Below are 24,318 nucleotides of genomic sequence, written 5' to 3' on the forward strand. Positions count from 1 at the left end.
CGCCTGAACAGGAAAGCAGAAATCGCCGCAGCCCGCAGACGACAAGAAACAAAGGAAGGGGAAAATCGCCTGCTGGTTCGTTAGGATTTCAGGGTCCAGTGGCAGCGCCGGTGACCGGTAGGAAGAGGCGCCGGTCGCCGGAGGGAGGCAAGGCCGACGGGAAGAGGTGTGGAGGCGCAATGGATGGTGTAGAGGAGGCTGGAGGCGTGGAATTTTGGCTGAAAAATGCCCTAGCTGGCAGCTGCTAATGTAATACAAATTGAAAAATACAACTTTATTAATTAATCTAATATTTAAACCAGTTAATCGGTTTAACCGGATAACTGACCGGTTAAACCGATTAACCGATTAACTGCCAAACTACTAACCGAAAACCGAATCGAACCGAAAAAAACCGGTTATCGGTTAACCGATAACCGATTTTTTCGGTTCGGTTACGATTTTAACCGAAACCGGTTTACCAGCCCTAGATGTCCCTAGCTAGTGGCATTTATCTCTCTAGTAGTTTTCCCCCACAAATATTATGGCGCGGTAGCACTACTGCGTTAACACTTAACAGTATAAATACGACGGTGCCGCGCGCATTTCGTATCAAATTAGTGCGGGTTTTTGAACTATCCAGAAAGATGGAAGGCGACACGGGAGAGAAATCCAGCTTCATCGTCGGCCTTATCGAGAACCGTGCTAAAGAGGTCTCTCTCTGTTCGTATACACACAAAAACACATACTGTTGCGTGTCTATGGGGATTCTGATCGATTCATTGTATGTGCAAGAGCTTCTGACATTACATGTTACAGCCACAATTTTGGTTTTCTTACTGAGCCTTTTATTTTGCTGATGCTTAATTTCCGTGATTGTGATCAGTGATCTACAATTTAATGTTCGGTTTGGCATGCTTGATTACTAATTATGCGCTTGAGTTGTTATTTATATGAATCGTTATATAAAGGAACTTATGATTTTCGAACTCAATGAAGCATTGTTTTTTTATTTTTATGTGGAAATTCATGGAAAAATTGTTTGATTGGCTTTATCGATCTTACGACTATGTCTCCATGGTCACATGCAGTTCCATTGAGTCGATTTCATTTATTTTAGTGCTATTCATTTGTTTCAAGTTGGTTCTGCGAATGCTGTTCAGCTGCATAAATTCATTCTGTTAGATGCATGTGTTTATTGTAAAGCTACACGAATGAGATTAGGGAGTGGTAAACAAAAGATAATTCAAACGTGTTTGCTAAATTCCACCTTATTTTTTATTATTAAATATAATTCGAGACATCAGACACTTGCCAAAATCCACTGATAAGAAAGCTTCCATGGATTCAAAGTATGGCATAAGACCCTAAGTAAGAGGATCTAAGTTCCTGGATAATTAAATCTTGCAATTATGGAGCTGTTCTTACAATTGGATGTTTCGATTTTTGCTAATGCATGGACATTAATTTTTGAACAGTTTCTATTTGATTGTAAGTGGCATGTGTTAGTTATGTCGAAGGCGCTCTGGCTAAATTTCCTCAAATATATTAACATCTCCTTACTTTTGATCATAAAATCTAGTGACTTCAAATGGTTTTTACCGTTTTACGAATATGTCTTCTAAAGATGTTGAACTTGTTCATATGTTTAAACCACATATTTGGTTCCATAATGATTATCATACTATAAACTTTTCAGGTAAGGGTTGCTGCATTGGACTTGAGATCAGCTTCATTTGATCTTTCTCTGTACATTGAGACCAGCAGCTCATATGTGTCTTCTAAAGATGTTGAACTTGTTCATATGTTCAAACCACATATTTGGTTCCATAATGATTATCATACTATAAACTTTTCAGGTAGGGGTTGCTGCATTTGACTTGAGATCAGCTTCATTTGATCTTTCTCAGTACATTGAGACCAGCAGCTCATACCAGAACACAAAAACTCTACTGAATTTTTATGATCCCATGGTAACTATTGTTACACCTACTAAGCTAGCTCCAGACGGCATGGTTGGAGTCTCAGAACTGGTCGATAGATTTTGCTCTTCAACCACAAAGGTATTCTGCTTTGTATCCTTTGATTCTTAGTGCTTCATAAAGTAATCTTCTCACTACATCTGCAGGTTATAATGGCTCGTGGTTGCTTTGATGACACAAGGGTAGCCATATCTCAATGAGTTTATTCCTTCCTATCTGTATTTTAAGTTCATACATAACATCCATTATAACATTTTTCCTAAAGGGGGCTGCGCTAATGAAAAACTTGGCAGCTAAGGAACCATCTGCTCTTGGTCTGGATACTTATTCCAAACAATATTATCTCTGCTTGGCTGCAGCTGCTGCTACTGTCAAGTGGTATTTCTTTACTATAGATTTAGTTTGAAGTATGTTTTCTTCACATAATCTAGAGAAAAGAATGTTGTAAGCGAAGAAAATTAGTAAGCTTTCTCTACGGTGTAAACTATCACGTGATATTGTGATGCAGAATAAACTATTATTTTCTTTGGTTCTTTTCCCCATTCCCTATCTGGACGGTCTTTTTTTTTTCCCCCTAACCTGGTTGTGCCTCAAATACACAGTTTCTGGTTTGTTTTAAACTTTTCAGACTTACTATGTAGGCATCTTGTGAGTTTTCATGTGAAAACATTCTGAGTAGATTGTATAATTGAATATAGCATTTTAACAAGTGGTTTGTGGAGCACAGTTGTGTGTTATATTTTCTAGACTACCCTCCATAAAGCCTTTTTCCTCATTATCAGTTGATCTGGTTGAAGCTAAGAATAGTATTCTTTCTATCACTCTGTTAGTGGCTTTTTAAAAAAATAAAAAATTAAATTATTATTATTATTATTATTATATAGTAGAAATTTTCAGGGTTCTCATAACTGTCTAGCGAGATTATTGAAATAAATTTCTACTGCATTGTGCACAGGATAGAGGCGGAGAAAGGGTTGATCATCACGAACCACTCACTGTCTGTAAGTTTTTGTCCTCCAGATTTATTGCTTTGGCAACTCTTGACAAATAGAAGTAATTGAAGTTCTTCTTCAAGTTACAATTCCAGAATATGCACAGACTGTTAAAGTCATTTATATATGGAATTCAATGAAAGCCAAACTATTTGTTATCTTTTTTGATCGAATAGAACATTATAAGAAAATGAACACAGGCATAAAGTGATTCGGCGTTTGAGCTATATCCATGAATAAAATTTTCAAAGTGCTACTAACATATTTATATAAGTGTTGTACACATGATAAATAAGAAACATGAATCAATCCAATTTTTTATGAATTATTTTATACTCCTTCTGTCCCTGAAAAATAGCCAATTTTTGCCATTTTGGTATGTCCACTAAAAAAAGTCCCTTTCCATTTATAGACATACCCCACAATATATTACCCTCAATATATCAACTTATTTACCTTTCTACCACATGGCGTGCCCCTTTCTCCACTCACAAAACATTACCTTTTAGGTGGGACCCTTTCCCCACTCACAATACACTCAACCATTTTTATTAAAACCAGAGCCGCCCCCTTCTAGGACTATTTTCTACGGACAGAGGAAGTAATATTTAATTAAAGATATACAATCTTGAAATTATTTCAAAAACTAAAGTGTTGATTTGTAACATTCTGTATCAGATTGAACATGCAAAGATCATGATTGCAGTAATGAACTTGGATACAAATTAAAGTTTCAAGGAAATCTTAAAGCACCATAATTCTTGGAGTTATGATGCAAAATCATATCATACTCATCTTTTCATAAAGACATGCCAATCTCTAAGTATGGAGATCCCCAAAAACATTAACCATGCATATGAGGTTGAAACTATGAAGCTTCATTTATTCACATTGAGTAGCAAAAATTCAGTCCCTTCTGGAGAACTAAAATTTCACAACAATGGACTTTGAGAAAGTGAAAAACCATTTTAGGAAGTGATATATTTCTAGATGGCTTAAAGGGGAATAGGGGTATGCCATTGTTCATGCATACAGTAGTTATTGTCGAAGATGGTTAGGCAACCCTCTCTTTTAATATCCTCTTAATTCTCAGTAGAACGGTTGCTCTTTGTAGTATCATAAAATTGGTCTTGTGTGATACTGTAAATTGCTTACTTGAATTTGTTTCATGCTGGACTTCACTGAATTGGTGACTTACCTCAAGTTCTGCTCATTCCAAACAAAATTGTCTTTTGTCATGACAGGTTACATTTAATGGATCATTCGACCACATGAATATAGACGCTACTAGGTATCTTCTATTTTAAAAAAAAAATCCTCCCTGCATTAACTTTTTACTGCTTGTTGTTAGCGGCGTGAAATTCTAGCTTTATGGAAAAGAGATACTCTCTAACCTCTAGAACAACGTGCTTATCCTCATCTTTCTATTTTATCATGTTTCTAGGCATTTTATTCTCTTGAAAAGAAGGGCATTGCATATATTCTGTTGCGCTCATCTCACTATGTTTCCAGTAAAGTTGTAATGTAGTCTTATGGCAGTGTCCAAAACTTGGAAATTATTGAGCCGATGCACTCTAGTCTTTGGGGCTCTAACAACAAGAAGAGAAGTTTATTTCACATGCTCAAAACAACAAGGACAGTGGGAGGGTATGCATTTAGCTTTCATGAATCGTTTTACATTTCGTCATTTCGTCATTTTTTAATTGACACATCAATATGTTTCACTGCAAGTAGCAGCTATGACTCTGACCAACTATTGGTTGAAAAAGACTGACATGATTGCACTTATATTCTAGGAAAGGCATCTTAGTGCTAGATACTTTCTATTTACTGTAAGGATTTAATTTGGGATGAATTTGCTCGGCTGAAATTTCTTTTAAGCTGTGAGGTTCAGCTTATTTTTCAAATATTTGTTTAAAATGCTATAGTGAAAGAAATAAAAACATGTATTCTGAGGAAACATGTCATTTATTTCAAGCACAGGTTCTAGGATACTGCTACTGGAATAGCATTTGATGTCTAGAAAAATATGTAGATCAATGCAATTTGAGAACATGAAGGTAGTAAAACGTAAGTCCCACATATACAGCTAATGATGTAAGACAGTAAAACTACACTCTCAACATGCTGAAAGGATTGCTCGAGCACTGGCTTTAGAAAGGCATCTTCTCCTTGAAGGAAATATTAATCTCTGCAGTCCTAAAATATGATAGATCTGCAGAATTTTATGCCATGTTTCCCATACATAGAAATCTTATATTTCTATCTTTATGCAGCACCAGACTTTTGCGAGCCAATCTTTTGCAGCCTCTGAAAGACATCGAGACTATCAATGCCCGCCTTGATTGTCTTGTAAGTATTAGTATGATTCCCTCAAAAACATAAAAAAAGAACTGTAGATATCTTGTTTCATTCATATTTACAAGATTGAACTAATTGACTATCCATTATTTTGGCGTTTACTTTGACTGATAGGATAGATTGATTAAACATAGGATTGAGTATGTGAAGGATAAGATGGTCAAACAAGTTCAACATTAATCAATCCATCAAAGTATGTAAATAGTAGATTAGCCTGTATTATTTCTATCCATCCTATCACTCAAAGTAAATGCCCCCTAAGTAAACCACTAAAAGGAATAGACTACTCTTTAAAGAGTTAAGTGCCTATCTATTCTCATTTACAACCCTATCTCATAAAAGATAAATTGCATCCCTTGTCTGGAAACCAAATTATTTTGGAAGCCTGCGGATAGGATTTGTTTATTAGTTGGTGGCTGCAAGGCGAGACTCAATACTAGTCCTTTTTGTTTTTATCTTGTAAAACAAAAAATATGAGTGGCTCTAAATATGCTATAAAACTGATTCATTCTTTCAGGATGAGCTAATGAGCAATGAACAACTATTTTTTGGCCTCTCTCAGGCTCTCCGCAAGTTTCCAAAAGAAACTGGTAAGTATTGAAAAAAGATGACTGGACAGGATTATTTCATATTTTGCTGCTATGAGTCTATGACATAGTATTTTGGCACAAGTATGATGATTTTGTGCTGCATCCAGATAAGGTCCTCTGTCATTTCTGCTTTAAGCAAAAGAAAGTTACCAATGAAGTCTTGACCAGTGACAATTCCAGAAAGAGCCAAATCTTGATATCAAGCATTGTTCTTCTTAAAACAGCTCTTGATTCCTTACCACTACTCTCCAAGGTACATTAACCTCTGTGTGTATGCTTTTTACTTTTGGAGAAATAAATTTATAATCTGCGATCATTATAGGTTCTTAAGGATGCCAGTTGTTACCTACTCAAAAATATATACAAGTCCATATGCGAGAATGAAAAGTTTGCTACTATGAGAAGAAGGTATAACTGATAGCTATGATTTATAATAGTAGGAGTTCATTTGTTTCTTCATGCTCAACATCAGTCAATTCTGCTCCTCTGGTGGAAGAACATAGAACATACTTTCTTAAAAATTACAATTTCTAAACCCTCACGTCTTACTTTGCCCCCAAAAATCCACAAACCTACCCAGCTTCTCTGTTAAAACCAGATGAAGAGAAGCTTTGCAGTTTGCTGGGGATGAAAAGCTTTCTTTATTACTAGAAATTCCGTGACATGCAATCAAAGTTAACAGTGCATTTTCTTTCTTGTTCATGCTCTACTTTTGCTTCCTTGAAAAATGTCAAATTTCCATTGATGCTACTTGTGAACCCATTTTTCTTTTTCTAATAGATCTCTGGTTCTCTGCTTTTGTTTTTGTTTCTACATGAAGTTTTTTGTTAACTACTATGATCACTACCAGCAAAGTGTTTTACCATTAAAATTTATGTTAAATCTATGTTTTCATCCTAATGCTATTTGTGTACTTGTGTAATGTTTATGTGGAAATTAATTTGGATATAAAGTACATTGAGTCAAGCAAATTTTCAGATATAGAAAGAACGAAATGTTTCTATATATAGTATATCATCATCATCATCATTTATTATTTTAATCATTTATATCTTTAGAAAGCAAGTTCTCCATAACTTCGTCAGTCAGTGAATTTCTTGGGTCAATGAATACTATGCAAAAATGATAATGATGCATATTTTATTTAGGATCGGTGAGGTCATTGATGACGATGTTCTTCATGCACGTGTTCCTTTTGTTGCTCAAACCCAACAATGTTTTGCTGTCAAGGCAGGAATTGATGGACTTCTTGATATTGCCCGGAGATCTTTCTGTGATACTAGTGAAGGTATTCTTGATTAAGGGTGGGTTTTGCCATTAAGTATTCCAATTTTCAGCATACTAATTAATAGGTTTCAGCAATATACAACTTGGCAAACAAGTACAGGGAGGACTTTAAGCTGCCAAATTTGAAAATCCCATATAATAGCAGACGAGGTTTTTACTTTAACATACCTCAGAAGGACATACAAGGAAAACTTCCCAACAAGTTTATCCAGGTGAGAGTAATGTACTCATTATCATTAAATACGTGCTTGGCAGTTTTCTGTGACATATAACCTTCTTATGAAATGAATCATTATCAGGTCATTAGACATGGAAACAACATACATTGCTCTTCTTTGGAATTGGCCTCTGTGAGTACTGAGTAGTTTATCTACTTGTCATGTTAATCCATTCTCACATAAGTTAATATTTGAAAAAGTAAAACTAAATACATATCTCAGTATAAACAAGAAAAATAAAAGTAATTTGGTTTCTATGCTTGTTTATATACTTTATAGCTTTTAATTTATCCTAGTACATTTTGGTGTATGTGATTTGTAATTGTAACATTTACCTCATGGTTATATAATGTTCGGAGTTCTTTTACTAGTTCTTGATTGAGAGATTCTATTTTAATGTGATTATTTTCAAGTCCGTTTGTTTTATCTCCCAAACAATGTTTTTGTTGTATTATTAAAAAGTTAAAATGATATTCCTCTCTACTTTGTTTAAGCTTTTAGATTATTTCATCTTAACATGGTACCAAAGTGAAACCACATGAAAAGGTTCTGTTTTCAAATCTCTCTGTTCCCATTTATTGATAAATTTAAACACGCAATGTTTTAATAGAAAAAGTAACCAGCCTACATGTGAAGCAGTTTTGGTGATTTTAAATTAATAAAATTTGATAATCCTCTCTACCAGTTTAGGCTCTTAGATTACGTGCTCCTTTAATAGTTTCCATTCACTGCATCAGTTTAAAGTATTGCAAAACTTACTTCATTTCTTATTATTTACTTAAAAGTTTATTTTTCTGATACTCGTGCATAATATGTAGATCATGTGAATCTATCTATTTGTATCATTATATGTGCATGTTATTTTATTCAGGAGAAAGATAAAAAAAGAAGATGCAATAAATCTTATATATTTCATACTATAGAACCTTGTCCTTTTGCTTGAAAATCTAATACTACTGTTTTTGGTTAGGCTTCTCCGTTTTTCCATGACCTGGTCTTAATTTAATATATCAATGACTGTTATAACCAATAAAATGAGAATTTATCATTAAGATGGAATGTTATTAAGTAAACCTTGTTTATCTAAAAAACAAAGTCCAGTTAACTGATTTCATATTGGGAAATGCAAATAAGCTGCTTTATGGTATAAAAACTGTAAATATAATTTTAAAGTTTAATGATATCTCATTTGTATTGAAAGGACGAATGTATGAATAAATATGAAGATAAAATCATTTTCTTGTTTGGAGAGGGGAGATATATAGTTTCACAGTTTGAGGGGGCAAAGTTGTTTACAGTTCAGAGACGTAAACCTTTTAAAATTATTTTTTAAACGTGTTAAATCAATTTTTTCTTGTTAACTGAGACAGGAATACTCAATCTAGCTAGAAATAAAAGTTGCATCATGTAGCTAAAAGGTTTTCATCATTGAAGAATTGGCTCATCATTTTTTTATGCTAAGGAAACCTGCATGGTTTTCATCCCACAAAAAAAAAACACTTTTAGAAACAGTGATTTTCTGTTTAAATTATTAGGTTTGTACATTTAAAGGATCTATATTCAAACATTCATACATATAAAAAAAACACTTCTAGAAACAATGAATTTCAGAAACATTTTTGAAACTCTTATGCAAACCATATCCATGACATGATTTTGTTATGTTTGCACCATATTTTTTTATTTGGGTGATTCATGTTGGCTCATCAGAATGGAAGAGCAAACAGTATCAATCATTATATCTTCTGAAATTCTTTAATGATTTGTTTAAACTAAGTCCATTCCACGTAATAGGCACAGGAACTTTGAAGAGTTAATCAATTTGAAAAAAAATATTGAAGTCGAAGATTAAAGAGAATGAATAGTATTATAATATGAATTTTGTAATCTTTATCTGCTGTAAGCAATACAAAATAGATAATCTTGGTTGCGCTAAGACAAAGAGTTGAAGAATTATTATTATGCTCTGAAATTTATATATTAATACTGTAAATTAATTAGGACTGCAAGATTAATAGATTCAGAATATGCATAAATCTGCCCATATATTAGACCATATATTTGTTCCCTAGATCCAAATCCAAGCTTGCTTGCCTTTGCTCCCTTTCTGATTGCAGTTGAATGTGAGAAACAAGTCTGCAGCTAAAGAATGCTACATCCGGACAGAGTTTTGCCTGGAGGGTTTGTCAACTTAACTGATTGCATCTTTACGGTCATGTTTCTATATCCTACTTAAACTACTAATCTTTTAATATCTACAAGTTTGGTGTGGTGAGCTGATGCATTTTTTCTCGAGATCTTGACTGCATTTGATTTGAATTTGCAAAAGTCTCATGCCCGCACGGAGCTTATTTACTTCTATAATTTAGTGCACAAAGACTAAGTGGTGCTTCAGAATATTTTTCACCATTATGACGGAAGTTTGCAAGTGCAAAGCACTTTATCTTTGGTTAAAATTAATTGTACATTTCATCATGGAAGAACTGGAACATCACCTCATTGTGTCATTTCATCTTGTACATAATACAATTGCTTTTAATTGGAGTCCACTTATATGGAATGATAATGAGACCAGCTTATATGGTTGATCAGCTCTTTGCAGTTAATTTTCTGTTTTCCATACTTATCTTGAGTTTGAAAAAGTAGTGTGGTAGACCATTTTTATGTTATCATAGTGCGTGGTGATTGATCATGCTTTAGAATTTTGTTTTCCAAGTAGGATTGGAGATGGAAAGCACCTGATGCTTTATTCTTCGAATCAAAATTTTTGTACATTGTAGAGTGCAAGAACGAACACAATAAACTTAAGTTGAACTTTCAAACAATGATCTCTGCATTTTGTGGAGTTTCTAGACTAAAAGATGTGAAACTTCACCCCAGTAAGTCCGTGAGATCTGAAAACTACTTTAATTATTTACTTTGTTATAAGGAAGCATAGTACGAAGAAAAAAGAAAGCATGAACCAAGGGAGAAAACACAGTACGTTGATTTTATTGATGGCACTGTTCTGTTTTCATAGTTATCACTATCATATGCCATCATCAAATTATTCATAGCTCAACTATCTCAACACTTTGAGAAGAAAAGAACATAGTTACGAAGTATTTCAGTAGCTCTAGAAACAAAAGGTAAGGAGAAAAGATGATTTTCTCAAAAATTTTATTTGCTGAGAATAGATCTTGTTGTATATGCATTTTCTTTAGTTAGTAGATGATGAACATGTCTTTGCTACAATGAAATGGTCACTAAAGCTATCCAAACATGGCATACTCATAGAGTCCCAATGATGCTCGAAAACCAAACTTAGAGAGTTAATAAAATCTTTATGTGAGAGAACTCGATAATTTAGACAAAGAAATGTTTACACACTTTAAAATTTCATCCTTATGAAAGAGACTTTAGATAAAATTCAATTAGTCCTATCTACCTATTCATCTATAAGGATAATGCTCCAAATAATTCGTGATAAGCAAGCTTCATGCTTTCTTGTTGCTTCTGAAATGTTTCCTGGTGATCTAGCTAAGCTGGGGGTACTTCTTTCTCTTTATTAAGTGTACATTTTGTTTTGGCCACATCACAGCATTGCCCTGTACCCTAAATTGTAACCTCACATTTGATAAATGGATTCCTTATGAAAGTACATGTATTGGGCCATCTATACCTGGAATGAAGTTGCTTGCCTTTTCGACTTGTTCAGACATACAGTCTTCTCCCACATATGTTCAATTAGAGATTTCTCTTGATTCCGGTGTATATCTGTGATCAGATTTCTAAGTTTCATATCAAGATCAAGTCTTAAACGTTTTTCCAGTCCTTGTTGGATCCAAGAACTATTTAACACCTGCTATACATGCATTAACATGCAGCACTGATGGAAGACATACGGAAGGATGTCTTTGTTCTCACTCTTCTTTCTGAGGTCTTATGCCTTCTGGATATGATGGTCAATTCATTTGCTCATACAATATCGACGAAGCCAGTTGACAAATATACCAGACCTAAATTTACATGTTTGTGTTACCTTGACTGGTATAAGTTCATTTTTTATCAGATGTTTATAATGAAGACTGCATAACAATTAGATATGTTGTAGATGATGGTCCATTGGCAATTGATTCAGGAAGACACCCCATCCTTGAAAACATACACAATGAGTTTGTGGTAAGTTTATATTCTGACAACAGAAACCACTATATTCTGTCTAGAAAACCTTGCGGAGTTCATTATAGAACACAAAGTAATCATTTGAAATAAGAAAATTTACTTGTCCAGGCCAACAACATTTTTCTTTCTGAAGCATCAAATATGGTAGTTGTAACGGGCCCAAACATGTAAGAAAATTTACTCCTGAAACTTTTTCTCTGTGCAAGGTTTCGGAAAGTTTTTAATTGTAAATTTTCTTTCCATGTTTCTATCGAGGATCTTCCCCTGTCTCCATAGGAGTACCACAGGGTGGCAAAGCCCAGGCCATATGCCTCTTTTTTCTGACTAACCATATATATATAATGTTCTCTCGATATATATATATATATATATATATATATAATATGATACTGCATAACAATATTTTTTGTTTATTTATTATTTTTTGTTTTTTACGTATAGGAGTGGGAAGAGTACTTATCTTCAGCAAGTTTGCCTGGTAGTCATCCTCGCTCAAATTGGGTGTTATGTTCCTGCTCAGTTTGCAACTTTGAGAGTAGTTGATCGCATATTTACTAGGATGGGAACTATGGACAATGTCGAATCAAATTCTAGCACGGTACATGTTTTGATCCTGTAGCTTAATTTTTTAAATTTATCTTCCCCATTTTATATTGATCTGGTGAAGACAGATCTTGCCAAACTCATTTGGTTGAAATGAAGAAAGTAAATAAGACTACAAGGAGAAGCAATAAAAAGAGAGAAAAAAAAAAAGAGAGAGAAAAAAAGAAGAGAAAAAAGGGGGGAAAAAAGAAAGAGTGTTCTCACGATTCAAAGTAATCTATTCCACTGAACCACGAATGCTTCTAAATAAACATCATGCGACTAGTGTCACTATTACTGAAAGTTTTTCATTTCGCAGTTTATGACAGAGATGAAAGAGACTGCTTTTATCCTGCAAAATGCTTCTCATAGGTATATTAGTGATTTTTTTCTAGCTCTTAATTTGTGTATTGGTTTCATCAATGATATCCCATGGAGCTTCATGTGCTGTCTGCAGAAGTCTGATTGTTGTGGATGAATTAGGGAGAGCAACATCTTCCTCTGATGGGTTTGCAATTGCGTGGAGCTGTTGTGAACATCTACTGGCTTTAAGAGCGTAACTTTCTTTAACCTTCTTTCTCTATTTTCAATTCACAAAATACTTTTAAGTATGTGAGCTAAGAAAATCTAATAGTATTCACCAGTGAAATTGAAGTTAATCTCAGTTTATGGTAACCCAGAATTTGATGATCTTGATTGTGGGGGGTGAATCCAACAATTACGGAAGTGACGTCAGTAACGTCTGGATCGATGGGCACTAGCAACCTGAAACCACAAGCAACGTTAGAGCCCTCCGAAGAGCACCGGTGGGGGTGTCGATGGAAGGGCCTCCGACGCTCAAGTCAGTGAATTGATATGAATAATAACGTAAGTAACGTAATGACAATAATTAAACGATGGAGAGAAGATAGAAAAAGGATAGTAATGAGGGAGTTCTCCGACTGATCCGGTTGATCCAGTAGTCAGAGGTAGAGCTAATGAGCGATATGGATCAGGGGGCGACGGACGTCGGGGCTAGCGGGGCCAGCCGGACGATCGGAACCCTAGAAAGTTGTGAGCGTGGAGGCGGAACGGAAGAGCGGGGAGAGCGGGAGATAACCAGAGTAAGAGATCGTGTGCTAGTGCAAGGGTGGATACGAGTGATTGTCGATGTCCTTTTTCATTAGTGAGTTGGTAGATATACATGTTCCGGACGTGCAGGGAGGCGGCTAGGGTTAGGGTTTTGCTAGAATACCCGTTACAACCCTAGCAGTTCCGACTTCTTAGGAAACGTTCTCCCGCGACTCTCGTCTGACTTAGTCGTCAAGTAACTGCCACCTTTAGGGTTTTCTTGGGCGAATTTATGTATCTCCCGCATATAGGCTTGACTTTGGGCTTCGTGCTATGAGTGTCGTATGGACCGTTTTATCGGACTAGCCCGTTGGGCCGCATAGTTATTGTTTATTAGGCTTATACGAATTTTGGCCATTACATTGATCACACCACAAATTTGCTTAAACCTGATCTGATAGGTAATACTAACAATTGTATTAGTCAAAGGAACTTTGGTTCCTTTCAAATTTTATATCCCAATTAGAGGGTGTTTGGCTAAGCTTATTTTAAAGCGCTTATAAGCTCCAACAACTTATAAGATGTTTCAAGAGCTTATAAGTTGTAATTGCTAAAGTGCTTATAAGTGTTTTTGGATAATTGAGCTTATAAGCTAGAGAGAGAAAATATTTGTTAGAGAGAGAAAAATGGAAAGAGGTGAACTAAATTGATATATAATGATTATAATAAATTATAGTTGAATAATATTTGTAAAATGATTGTTACATATAAAACTATGAAAAAATAAAAGAAACTTATTTTTTAGGGAGCTTATAAGCTCTTGGAGCTTATTTATAGAGCTTATAAGCTTTAGCCAAACACCCTCTTAATGTTCAACAGCTGATCTTGATTGACTGGTTTGTGTCAGCAGTCAATTTTGTTTCTCATCTAAGGTTTTGTAGGTCAAAGTTATAAATGTTTCTGAGTCGTCACTTGTTTTGCTGTGGGCCTACGGCTCCCCAACAATCAATTTCATTTCTAACTATCTCCAACACTAGTTCTATAGAATATTATAACTACCTCACTTTCAAGTTGGAGGGATTGTATGCCTACTTTTGATTTGTAATTTCGTATCTGGTTAGATACTTTTGCTAACAGCTTATGATTTACCAACTCATGATTTAATTAGTCATCTCTCTTAAAGATGGCTTCAATGATTTCTTTAATTTGTTGTGTTATATCAGTTTATTAGGAAATGATTACGTTGGTGAGTAGATAACAAATAACAACACGAACTTGTCAGTCGGTTCATATATTAAATGACAAAATTTTGTATTTAGTAAAACATAATATTTTGTTAGCTAATATATATAAGTTGTCATTGTTGTGATGTTTAGCTACATTTATTTGATAATATAAGGTCCTGAATCTCATATAATACTACAAGGATTTTGTTCAGATAAAAATTAAGATATTAGGGTGTGCTGATTTCACTGTTAATAGACATACCATAGGTAACTCTTTTTCACATTACTTTAGTGTCTAGTGACTACTATTATCTTTAATTGTAATGGGAAGTCATTCAATAAAGATTTTCAAATATCAGATAGGAAAACATCTAGAGTACACCTTGTGACCAACTATGACCTTAGCCTTCGTATTTTGGTGGGATACTCATGATGTATTATGATTTTTACAATTCTTTCCTGAAGAATCATCAGTCATCCTTTAGTTGGACATTTACATCTAATAACAGAGATGATGCCTCATAAAATACACCTTTAAGCTGAATACTCCTGAACTCTTCAAGCACAAAAACAACTTTGCCTTCAGAATCATCTGGAGCTGGTAGCAACCAGGTATTTACCATAACTACATAATGAAGACATGGAATTAATTATGTACATGACGTTCCTCTGTCTCCATTTCTGTTCATTGCTTAACTTGCTTATCTCCATATGCTTTACTGCTAGCTGAAATATGTTGGGATATGTATGTAGTTCGCTAGAGTCCTAGACACAACCTGACATATATATGTTCTTTACTTAGTGTAAGATATTTCTGAAAGTGATGCACCACTATCTTATATTCATCCTGTCTAATCTGGAGAGATAAAAATACTAACATGTTAGCTTTATATTGAAAAAGTTGGGGCACATTTTATCAGTTAGTTGGTTTCTCTCAGCTGTTTCTTGTCCATAAGTCCTATACATATGAACCGAACAACTCAGCCTCTGGGAAATGAAAATGGGAAGCATTACATAGTACTGCATAGACTGATAGTGTTTTGATTTTAGGTACACCATATTTGCTACTCATATGGAGAACTTATCCGAGTTGGCCACAACATATCCAAATGTGAAAATTGTTCACTTTGATGTCGAGATCAAGAATAAGCACATGGATTTCAAGGTAATATTATGTTATCTGGGTGAAACGGTTGTCTGATACACTACATCTTCTTATGTTGGCTGTGTTGAACCAGTTTCAACTGAAAGATGGCCCACGAACTGTAGCACACTATGGCCTTATGCTAGCAGGCGTAGCTGGATTACCAAGTCCAGTGATAGAGTTAGCTAAAAGCATCACATCAAAGATTACGCAGAAGGTAAATTTCCAGAACCAGCATGTCTCATTCTGTCTGATGCTTACCATAAAAATAAGCCAGTTGGTTTATCATCAGTATCTTTCACCTATTCATGATCATATGCCTGTTTTAGGCTAGTCACCAACATTCTTTGTTCGACATATCCAATTTGACTGAAACTCTTTAAATGCTAATCTCTCTAATTTCTATTCCCAGATATTATAACTTGTTGTTTCCTCACCTTTAAATTCAATCACTATCCATTTTTATTTTCTTGAGCTGATGAGACCCTATTCAGAGGGTGTTTGGCTAAGCTTAATGCTCGTTAGAGTTGTTTAAGAGCTTATAAGCTCTTGAGAAGTGTTTGATAAAATAAACTCCTAAACAACTTATAATTTGTAAAATAACGCTTTAACAACTTATAAGCTATCTAAAAATAAGCTCCTCAACTTCAACTTATTTTTTCACAACACTACTATGGTTTGTTATTTCCATTATATACACATCCAATTTCATCTCTCTTCAATTTTCTCTCTCTAACTTGGATTTTATTTTTCTAACTTACAATTATCTCTCTAGCTTGTAAGTTCAATTATCCAAACACTTTGACAACTTATAAACTCTTGAAAGTTAAGATGTTGGAGCCTATAAGCTCTGGTTTGGGGTTGAGCTAATATGTTTACTAATTTTGTTAACATGTATCTGTGCGTAGGAAGTGGAGAGAATACAGATCAGCTTCCGCCAGCATCATGATATTCAAATGGCATACCGTGTTGCTCAACGACTTATATGCCTGAAATACTCTAACCAAGACGAAGACTCTATTCGAGCAGCACTGCAGAATCTCAAGGAAGCTGTACTCAGGGAGGCCTCAAAAAAGTCTCTTATTTAACTGCTAATAATTCAGTCAACTGGGATCACATATATGATTTCTTTTCCTCATAAAGCAAAAAAAAAAAAAAAAAGATGGAATCGAATAACACTTTACTCTGGTGTAAATAAAATCTGGATACAAGGACTTATCATTTGTGTTCTCGATTTTCATTTGGTTGGCCTAGAATGTTGATGTCCTTATCCATGTAGCGAACTGTATCTTGGTTCCTCACCATGAATTTTGGTTAATTCGATTTAGCTCTGAACTGACTTCTATCTTATGAGGAAATCAGTATCTAATGTTTTGGCAAATTCATTCTTAGCACTATACAACCGAGGACAACATAGTTACGAAACATGAAATATGCTATTTTAAATCATGTTTTTCCTCTTCAGCTTTTTGATTACTGGCAGATTTTGGCGTGAATTTTATCATCATCAGTACATACTTATCATGTTATTGTTTCGTAGCAGGAGATGAATTGGGGGGATAAATATTTGAAGAAATGTTATGCGTGTATATGAGTAGTTTATTTTTTTTTTTTTTTTTTTTTTTTTTTTTGATCGGGCAAAGTCATGTTAGATGTTAGTAGTTAGTTCCTCATCCACTCCAAGAACCACCTTATCTCTCCATTCACCAAATCCACCTTATATCTCCAATCTCCAATTCGCTCCCAAGAGGGATCGAACCCGGGTCACTTCACTTAAGTGAGGACCTGGTGGCCAGTGGATTATTTTGAATTTGAACTACTACAAAAATACGATATTTACACGAATAAATTTATTTTTTAACATAGTACTATTAGACGAATGACGACAAATATGTACACATTTCTCTTACACACACACACATCTTTAATTGAGAAGCACAAATGTGTTGAGAAATGAGAAGCAATCTAAATAGGTGTGAACAAGTTAGTATATTTTGATGAACCTGTCAATTAATTTTTATGAACGCGCGTTTGGTCTGGGGTTCAAAATCTGGCGGTGGCGTGTTTTTTTAACAAATTTGATAGATTCGTATGTTCATCAGTTATAATGGCATGTTCAATGAATTTATTGATATGTTCATTAATCTCATTTCCAACTTCTCAATAGAACCTATATATATATAGGATTAGGTTCATGTGCGAACCATGAGCAAATATATAAAATACATGAACAACAACACATGAACAACGATGTTCATGGTTTATTGTCTTTTGTTCATGTATTTTATGTATTTGTTCATAAATAAATAAACATGTGAACAAAGATGTTCATGTATTAAGTCATGAATATCGTTGTTTATGTGTTTTTGTTTATGAATTTTATGTAATTGTTCATAAATAAAAGGGAAAATTGCATGTAAATACACAAACTTTGTCGAAAATTCATATTTGACGCGAAGTTAGAATTTTACATTTTAATACACCAATTTAATAAGTTGTTCGATTTTGACACATTTTCAATTTCCGGTAATCGAAAAATCTGACGTGGCTATTACATGTCAATCACTTATCCAGCTGGAAGGGAAACGATAATGTATTGCATCAGCTGGAAGGAAAATCTGACGTGGCTATTTCATGTCAATCACTCAGGCTTCATCGGCGACGTACCCCTTATCTGCAAGAATTCAGAAACGACGGCATCAACGATTCGTGATAGGGAGTAACTCTGAAGGCAGCGGCTAAGCTTCCGCCAAATTGCAAAATGACACTAGCGTCGAAGGGACGCGCGGACAGGGCCCAGCGGCCGCAGACGATTGCAAGCGACACTGATTTCTATTGGAGACAAAGAAATTAGGGCTCGTTGCGATTTTAGAAATTAAGGCTTGATATGGGTATTCAGAATTTAACGAGGGAGGGAGAGAAGAAAAGGAGGCGCCGGAGGCGGCTCGTCAGGCTCAGTGAGGCGGTCGGTGGTGGAGGTGCCGAATCCCTCGCCGGGAAGAAAATTGAGATAGGAAGATGCGAGTTTTTCTGGTCGTAAGGATCCCGACCATTGATTTTTGAGGTATGGAACTCAAATCTGTTGTGGATGGCACGCGGAGGAGGTCCGATTGATTGTGGCGGAATGGATTCAGAGATTTTCAGCGAATTTTTTACGGAGATGGTAATAGATTCATGAGAGAGAGATAGAGAGGCGATCGAGAACTTCAAAGCTATGATTTCAGATTACCCAGATTTTTCCAGATTGGTGGAAGATTCCCGTCGATTTGGAGAGAGTGGCCGTCGATTTTAAAAGCTTTTAGATCAAAATCCCGACGGCTGATTTTTTGTGCTGAGCTTATCAGAATTTCGGTGTTCTTGGGTACTGTGAAATTGCCGGCTCCTTTTTTCGATGAACAGTAGTTGAAGAAGAACAAACTCACCGGTGAACGGAGTGGCGCGTGCCGGCGAGACACGTAGGCGCCACATCATATTTTAATTTGGGGGGAATGAATAATGTGTCAAAATTGAACAACTTCTTAAATTGGTGTATTAAAATGTAAAATCCTAACTTCGCGTCAAATATGAATTTTTGACAAAGTTCGTGTATTTTGGTGCAATTTTCCCTAAATAAAAAACATGAACAACTTTGTTCATGTGTTTTTGTTCAACAGCCATTGGATCTGCCCAAATCAACAATTGTGGTTGATTCCCCATTCTCACAAAAAGACGTGGTTTTCAGTTGATCATTTCCCTATATATATATAGGGTGTGGTTTTAGAGAGAACTACATTATTTGTGAGAACGTGAGAACTATCACATCTAATGCATCCACTGTAAAAATTAATGCATTCGTTGTTAAAATTAATGCACTCGAAAAATAAAAATAAAAATTGCTCCCTTCATGATTCGAACCCGGGATCTGCATTCATCTAACAAGATGATGCATCCACCGTAGATCTTGATGATCGAATGGCTGAAAATGGTTCTCCGTTCTTCTTTTATTTAGTGGTTCTTTCTTGAACCTCTCCCTATATATATATATATATATATATATATATATATATATAGGGGAGGGCTACAGTGAAAACACTTCTTAAAATATAAATATAAACGTTTTTTAATGTACGAATTTTATCCAATAGGGTTACGAATTCATCCAACATGATTACGAATTGTGAAAAATAAATTTTTGCTACCTTTGGGATTCGAACCCAGGACCACGAATTCATCCAATAATGTTACGAATCAACCGTAGATCTTGATGATCTAAGGGCTGAAAATTGTTTATATTTTATATTTTAAGAAGTGTTTTTATTTTAGCCCTCCCCTATATATATATATATATATATATATATATATATATATATATATATATATATATATATATATATATATAGGAGAGGGCTACGGTAAAAACACTTCTTAAAATATAAATATAAACGTTTTTTAGTATACGAATTTTATCCAACAGGGTTACGAATTCATCAAACATGGTTACGAATTGTGAAAAATAATTTTTTGTTTCCTTTGGGATTCGAACCCAGGACCACGAATTCATCCAACAGGGTTACGAATCAACCGTAGATCTTGATGATCTAAGGGCTGAAAATCATTTATATTTTACACACTTAAGAGTGTTTTTATTCTAGCCCTCCCCTGAATGGGCAAAGTGAAACTGTTTGCTCTATTTTTTAGCTCATACTGATCAAATTTTTGCTTAAATGCTCATATTTTCACTCATGCAGTTGAAAGAAAGACCTATACACGTCAGATACTCAGATTTTCGCTCACACACTTGTTATAATAAAATGTCAAATATTTCTGGGTTCGAGTCCTCTGTCGCGCGATCTTTAGAACTTCTTTATTTACTAATGTAATAAATATATATTTATAAAAGACCAAATATAACAGCAGAATGTCAAAGCATACCATCATATATACATTCTTAGAATCGCATATAAGCAATTCAATTTTTTGTCTAGCCTATAATAAATTAGAAACATGCTTTAGGCCTTTCTGAAAAATTAAACTAATGAATAAATGGTTTATTAAAAAATATTTGACATGTGTGAGCAAAAATTTGAGCGAAAAAATTGGACATTTTTTTGTCCAGTCATTTTTTTTAAAACTACATGTCATCGTTTTGTGACAGAAAACATAACTCGAATATATTTGAAACAAACTTGATAGTTCAGATATTTGATTAATATTATCAATAATTTTAAAAATATTTGTAATTTAACCCATAGTTTAAGCTTTTGATTAATAGTATTATGAATAGTTTGGAACATATTTGTAACTCAACACACAATTTAGACCCATAATTGATATTTAACCTTAAATTTATTGTTTAATTATTAATTTTTTAAGGATTAATTGCACCAAATATCACTAACTTTGCCTGAATTCCATTTTTTCCATAATTTTTAAAAATTTCATTTTTTTATCACAGATTGAATTAGTTGTTCATTTTTTCCACGATTTCCCCCCCTCGAATCAGAATTGGCGTGGCGCTGATGTGGCTCGCCGGCTGGTGCGTCGTTTTACACCAAAAATATCCGACAGTCAGCCGGTATGCCCACACTGCGCAGATAGCAGTAAGCAAAATCGTCTCCCAAGGGACTGGCGAGAATTTCTCTAATTAAAGTCTGCAAAGTAACCATGAAATTTTGAGAAGAAAATATAGAAAATACTAAACTTAAAATTAAATAAATAAAATCCGAATAAACCAATTTTTCCAATTAACTAAAAGATGAATAAAAATTCCAACAATTAATAAAAGAATTCCAGCAATCAATTAAGTCCACCCTAGCTCAATTATTCCGATCATCGATGCAAAAATAACTTTAAATTATGCAAACAAACCAGTTATAACCACCGAAGACGCTTCTGACGTGATCTTATTTCTCCTTAATTATTCGGTAACCAGGAAGACGCTTCACTAATTACTACCCTAATCGACTGACAACCGTAAGAGACGCTCTATAGGTTTAATGAGCCGATAGCATTAATATCTAGAGAAACCCGATTCAAAACCAATAAACTCTGACGCAGGATTATTGAATTAAGACTGCTTTTCCCTTGACCCTGATGTGTCAATTTACCACTAATCAAACCTAAACCACAATTACGGATGGCCGGTTCAATTGGCTAAATAATTAATTCTAACCCAATAAATATTTGCAACTATCTAATGGATTAAAACAATTAATATCATTAAACATGGAGAATCGCAGATGCAAGCATAAAATAAAGTATAAGAACAATTAGATCTCACAGAATAATTTCGCTAGTGCTTCCTTAATCGTTGCCGGAATAAACGAATTTAGCTAGAAAACATAATTAAATAACACAAGAAATAAATAAATAAATTGCAAGGGATGATGAAAGAAAATAAAAAGAACTTGAATTGCTCCAAAACTTGCGTCCAATCTGCTCTCTCAAGATTGGAGTGAATTATGATATGTCATGTCTGATATGAAAAACAAACTCACTCCTAATATATATATAGCTAAGAAAGTAAACCTAATAAGACTAAAATGGCGTGGGCCTTAACTAATTAAACAAAACTAAACACCTAAACTAATAAGAAAAACTAATCTAAACATAACTAAAGTTGGCGGACCAAACTAACAAAATAAAGTAACCAAAAGTGGCGCATGAAAGTCCACAAAATACCATCAAAATATGGCAGCCTTCATTGATTCATTTTAGTCAAACATGGCAGCCCATAATTCAAAATTCATCCGCCCCTCTTCTAGACAAAATTTGTCTTCAATAGTTGCAATTCAAACAGCAATTCAGGTTCTATTCTCCACAGCCTCAAGCTTCAAAATTCTTCTCAAAATCAAATCTTTTTCTCCAAAACCTATCAAATACCATCAAAATACATATAAGATCATAATCATATCCTAAAGATGATATTTAATACAAATTAAACACGGAAAACATAGAAAAATCCCCCAAATAAATGCGTATAAATACGCCCAATCAAATCCCCCCACACTTAAACAAAGCTCGCCCTCGAGCACCAAAAAGAACAAAACGACAGGGAAGGAACAAAAGAAGACTCAAAACAGCAAAAACAAAGCTTTGGCAACAATATGATAGATAATACTCAAAGTCTTGATCAAGATACAATCATCCATAAACCACTAACTATGCTCTTGCTCAGAAAATTATGCCATGTTCTTCATTCAAGTCAAAATTGTGCAAATTCAATCCTGCCTCACCAAGTTCACTCAATTTCTCTCAAAAGACAAATATGGACAGAATAGATTCACACAATTCACAACTTCATGCCTTCAAACACAACTTGCCCTTATGTCACTATCTCCACCAAAATATGGAACCAATGCACAAATCAAAAGGTCTTGCATTTTGGTTGTAATGGGGCTTGGGTACGTATAGGTGGGATAAACAAGGAAAAGGGATCAAAAAGGCTCAATATATGACTGAAAACATGCAACACACCAGACCTTCCATCAATAAAACTCTAGAGTAGCTCCTCAACATATCCACAATCCTCAAAAAGTATGCATTTTATTATAGAACTCTATTTTTCTTTCTTTTTTTTTTTTTTTTTTTTTTAACAGCATATATATCCCATAGAATCAATGAACTATCTCTCAACACACTAAAATTATAGGAGTATTCATCTTCTCATCTCGTCATAATCTAGTGCATTCACATGTTTTCAAGGGACAAAAGCAGGCTGAAATAGGCTTAGGCTCAATATATGTGAGGTTTTAATCAAACAAAAGAGGAGCAATTGAGGCACAAATAGCTCACTAAGGGAATAGTGAAGGTTCGGATAATATGTTCAGGCCAAACAATGGTTATTCCTAAATGCCTTAATCATTTTCATGCATTAAATTCTCAAACTCAGTTTTGATTATGGCAACAGGGCAAACCAGAAATTCAGCATAGAAGTTCGAATCAATCACTCATCAAAGAAACAATTGGAGCTATCCATGTGTGCTCATTAAGGCTCAATCCTCACAATTAAGTAGGCTTCAAGTAATTTTGATCAAATTTTGCACGTTTTTCTCATACAAGAACACCTACAAACATATGCATAATTCCATCACAAGAGCAACAGCCTATCATACCAAATCCAATATCCTAATTTCAACTCTTCACATCATCCATCATAACATTGCCAAAGGACTCGAAACTGACTCGAAGACCAAACCAACAGACCAACAGAACAAAAAGGCAAAAACAAACAAAACAAAGAACAAAGACACCCCCCCACACTTGGACAAAACAATGTCCTCATTGTGTGAGAGTATGACAGACCAAAACAGAAACAACAGAAGACAACTAAAAGAAATAGAAGCTTCAAAAATGAAAAGCAAAAAAAAAAGAGAAACTTCCCTGAACGGTAATCAAGAAGGTGGAGGAGGGTGCTAAAGCTTCCGGCAATGAAGAATGGGCCACCGGAGATGAAGGAGATGTGGCAGAATTGCGGTTTCCGGTGGTCGGTGTTTGGCACTGCTGTGGTGGAGCGACTCCGGTGGAGGGGGGGTGGTGTTTGGGGGAAACCAAATTGAGGGAATTTTGACTTTAGTCAAAAACCCTAGTTCCAGAATTTGCACCTTGGCCCCCAAACCTGCGAAATTGACCAAAACACACCCCAAGTTTTTTTTTTTTTTTTTAAATAAAGAAAAACGAAAATAAACAAAAAAAAACAAGGGAAAGAAAAATCGGGTTGCCTCCCGATTAGCGCCTTTATTTAACGTCCTTGGCTGGACAGAAA

General features: G+C 34.7%; 1 protein-coding gene across 6 annotated transcripts; it reads left to right on the plus strand.

Moving 5' to 3' along the window:
- The first annotated feature begins 532 nt into the window (after window positions 1-532).
- On the plus strand, window positions 533-16,956 carry LOC131004372 (DNA mismatch repair protein MSH4). 6 transcript variants are annotated; one of them, XM_057931052.1, is made up of 25 exons: window positions 628-763; window positions 1,679-1,728; window positions 1,839-2,042; window positions 2,108-2,143; window positions 2,227-2,339; window positions 2,917-2,962; window positions 4,198-4,244; window positions 4,493-4,600; window positions 5,230-5,305; window positions 5,832-5,904; window positions 6,012-6,157; window positions 6,227-6,312; window positions 7,053-7,192; window positions 7,264-7,403; window positions 7,491-7,541; window positions 9,527-9,590; window positions 11,276-11,419; window positions 11,503-11,570; window positions 11,682-11,740; window positions 12,015-12,171; window positions 12,475-12,527; window positions 12,613-12,711; window positions 15,482-15,596; window positions 15,670-15,792; window positions 16,484-16,956. In XM_057931052.1, the coding sequence occupies exons 3-25, from the start codon at window positions 1,950-1,952 to the stop codon at window positions 16,661-16,663; spliced, it is 2,217 nt and encodes a 738-aa protein (XP_057787035.1). In that variant the 5' UTR covers window positions 628-763; window positions 1,679-1,728; window positions 1,839-1,949; the 3' UTR covers window positions 16,664-16,956. The 6 variants fall into 6 exon arrangements, with proteins under 6 accessions (XP_057787030.1, XP_057787029.1, XP_057787032.1 ...); XM_057931047.1 differs by lacking the exon at window positions 1,679-1,728 and having other exon boundaries at window positions 533-692; window positions 5,236-5,305; XM_057931046.1 differs by lacking the exon at window positions 1,679-1,728 and having other exon boundaries at window positions 534-692.
- Window positions 16,957-24,318: the final 7,362 nt, after the last annotated feature.

The sequence above is a fragment of the Salvia miltiorrhiza genome, unplaced genomic scaffold (assembly GCF_028751815.1).
Source record: "Salvia miltiorrhiza cultivar Shanhuang (shh) unplaced genomic scaffold, IMPLAD_Smil_shh original_scaffold_386, whole genome shotgun sequence".
Lineage (NCBI taxonomy): Eukaryota > Viridiplantae > Streptophyta > Magnoliopsida > Lamiales > Lamiaceae > Salvia > Salvia miltiorrhiza.

What these genes read in the sequence shown, in the direction of transcription:
- LOC131004372 (XM_057931046.1), top strand. Translation starts at nt 627, where the DNA reads ATGGAAGGCGACACGGGAGAGAAATCCAGCTTCATCGTCGGCCTTATC. An exon ending in GCTGCTGCTACTGTCAAGTG is followed by an intron (nt 2,340 to 2,916) that starts GTATTTCTTTAC and finishes CATTGTGCACAG; the next exon opens with GATAGAGGCGGAGAAAGGGT. An exon ending in TTCCCAACAAGTTTATCCAG is followed by an intron (nt 7,404 to 7,490) that starts GTGAGAGTAATG and finishes AATCATTATCAG; the next exon opens with GTCATTAGACATGGAAACAA.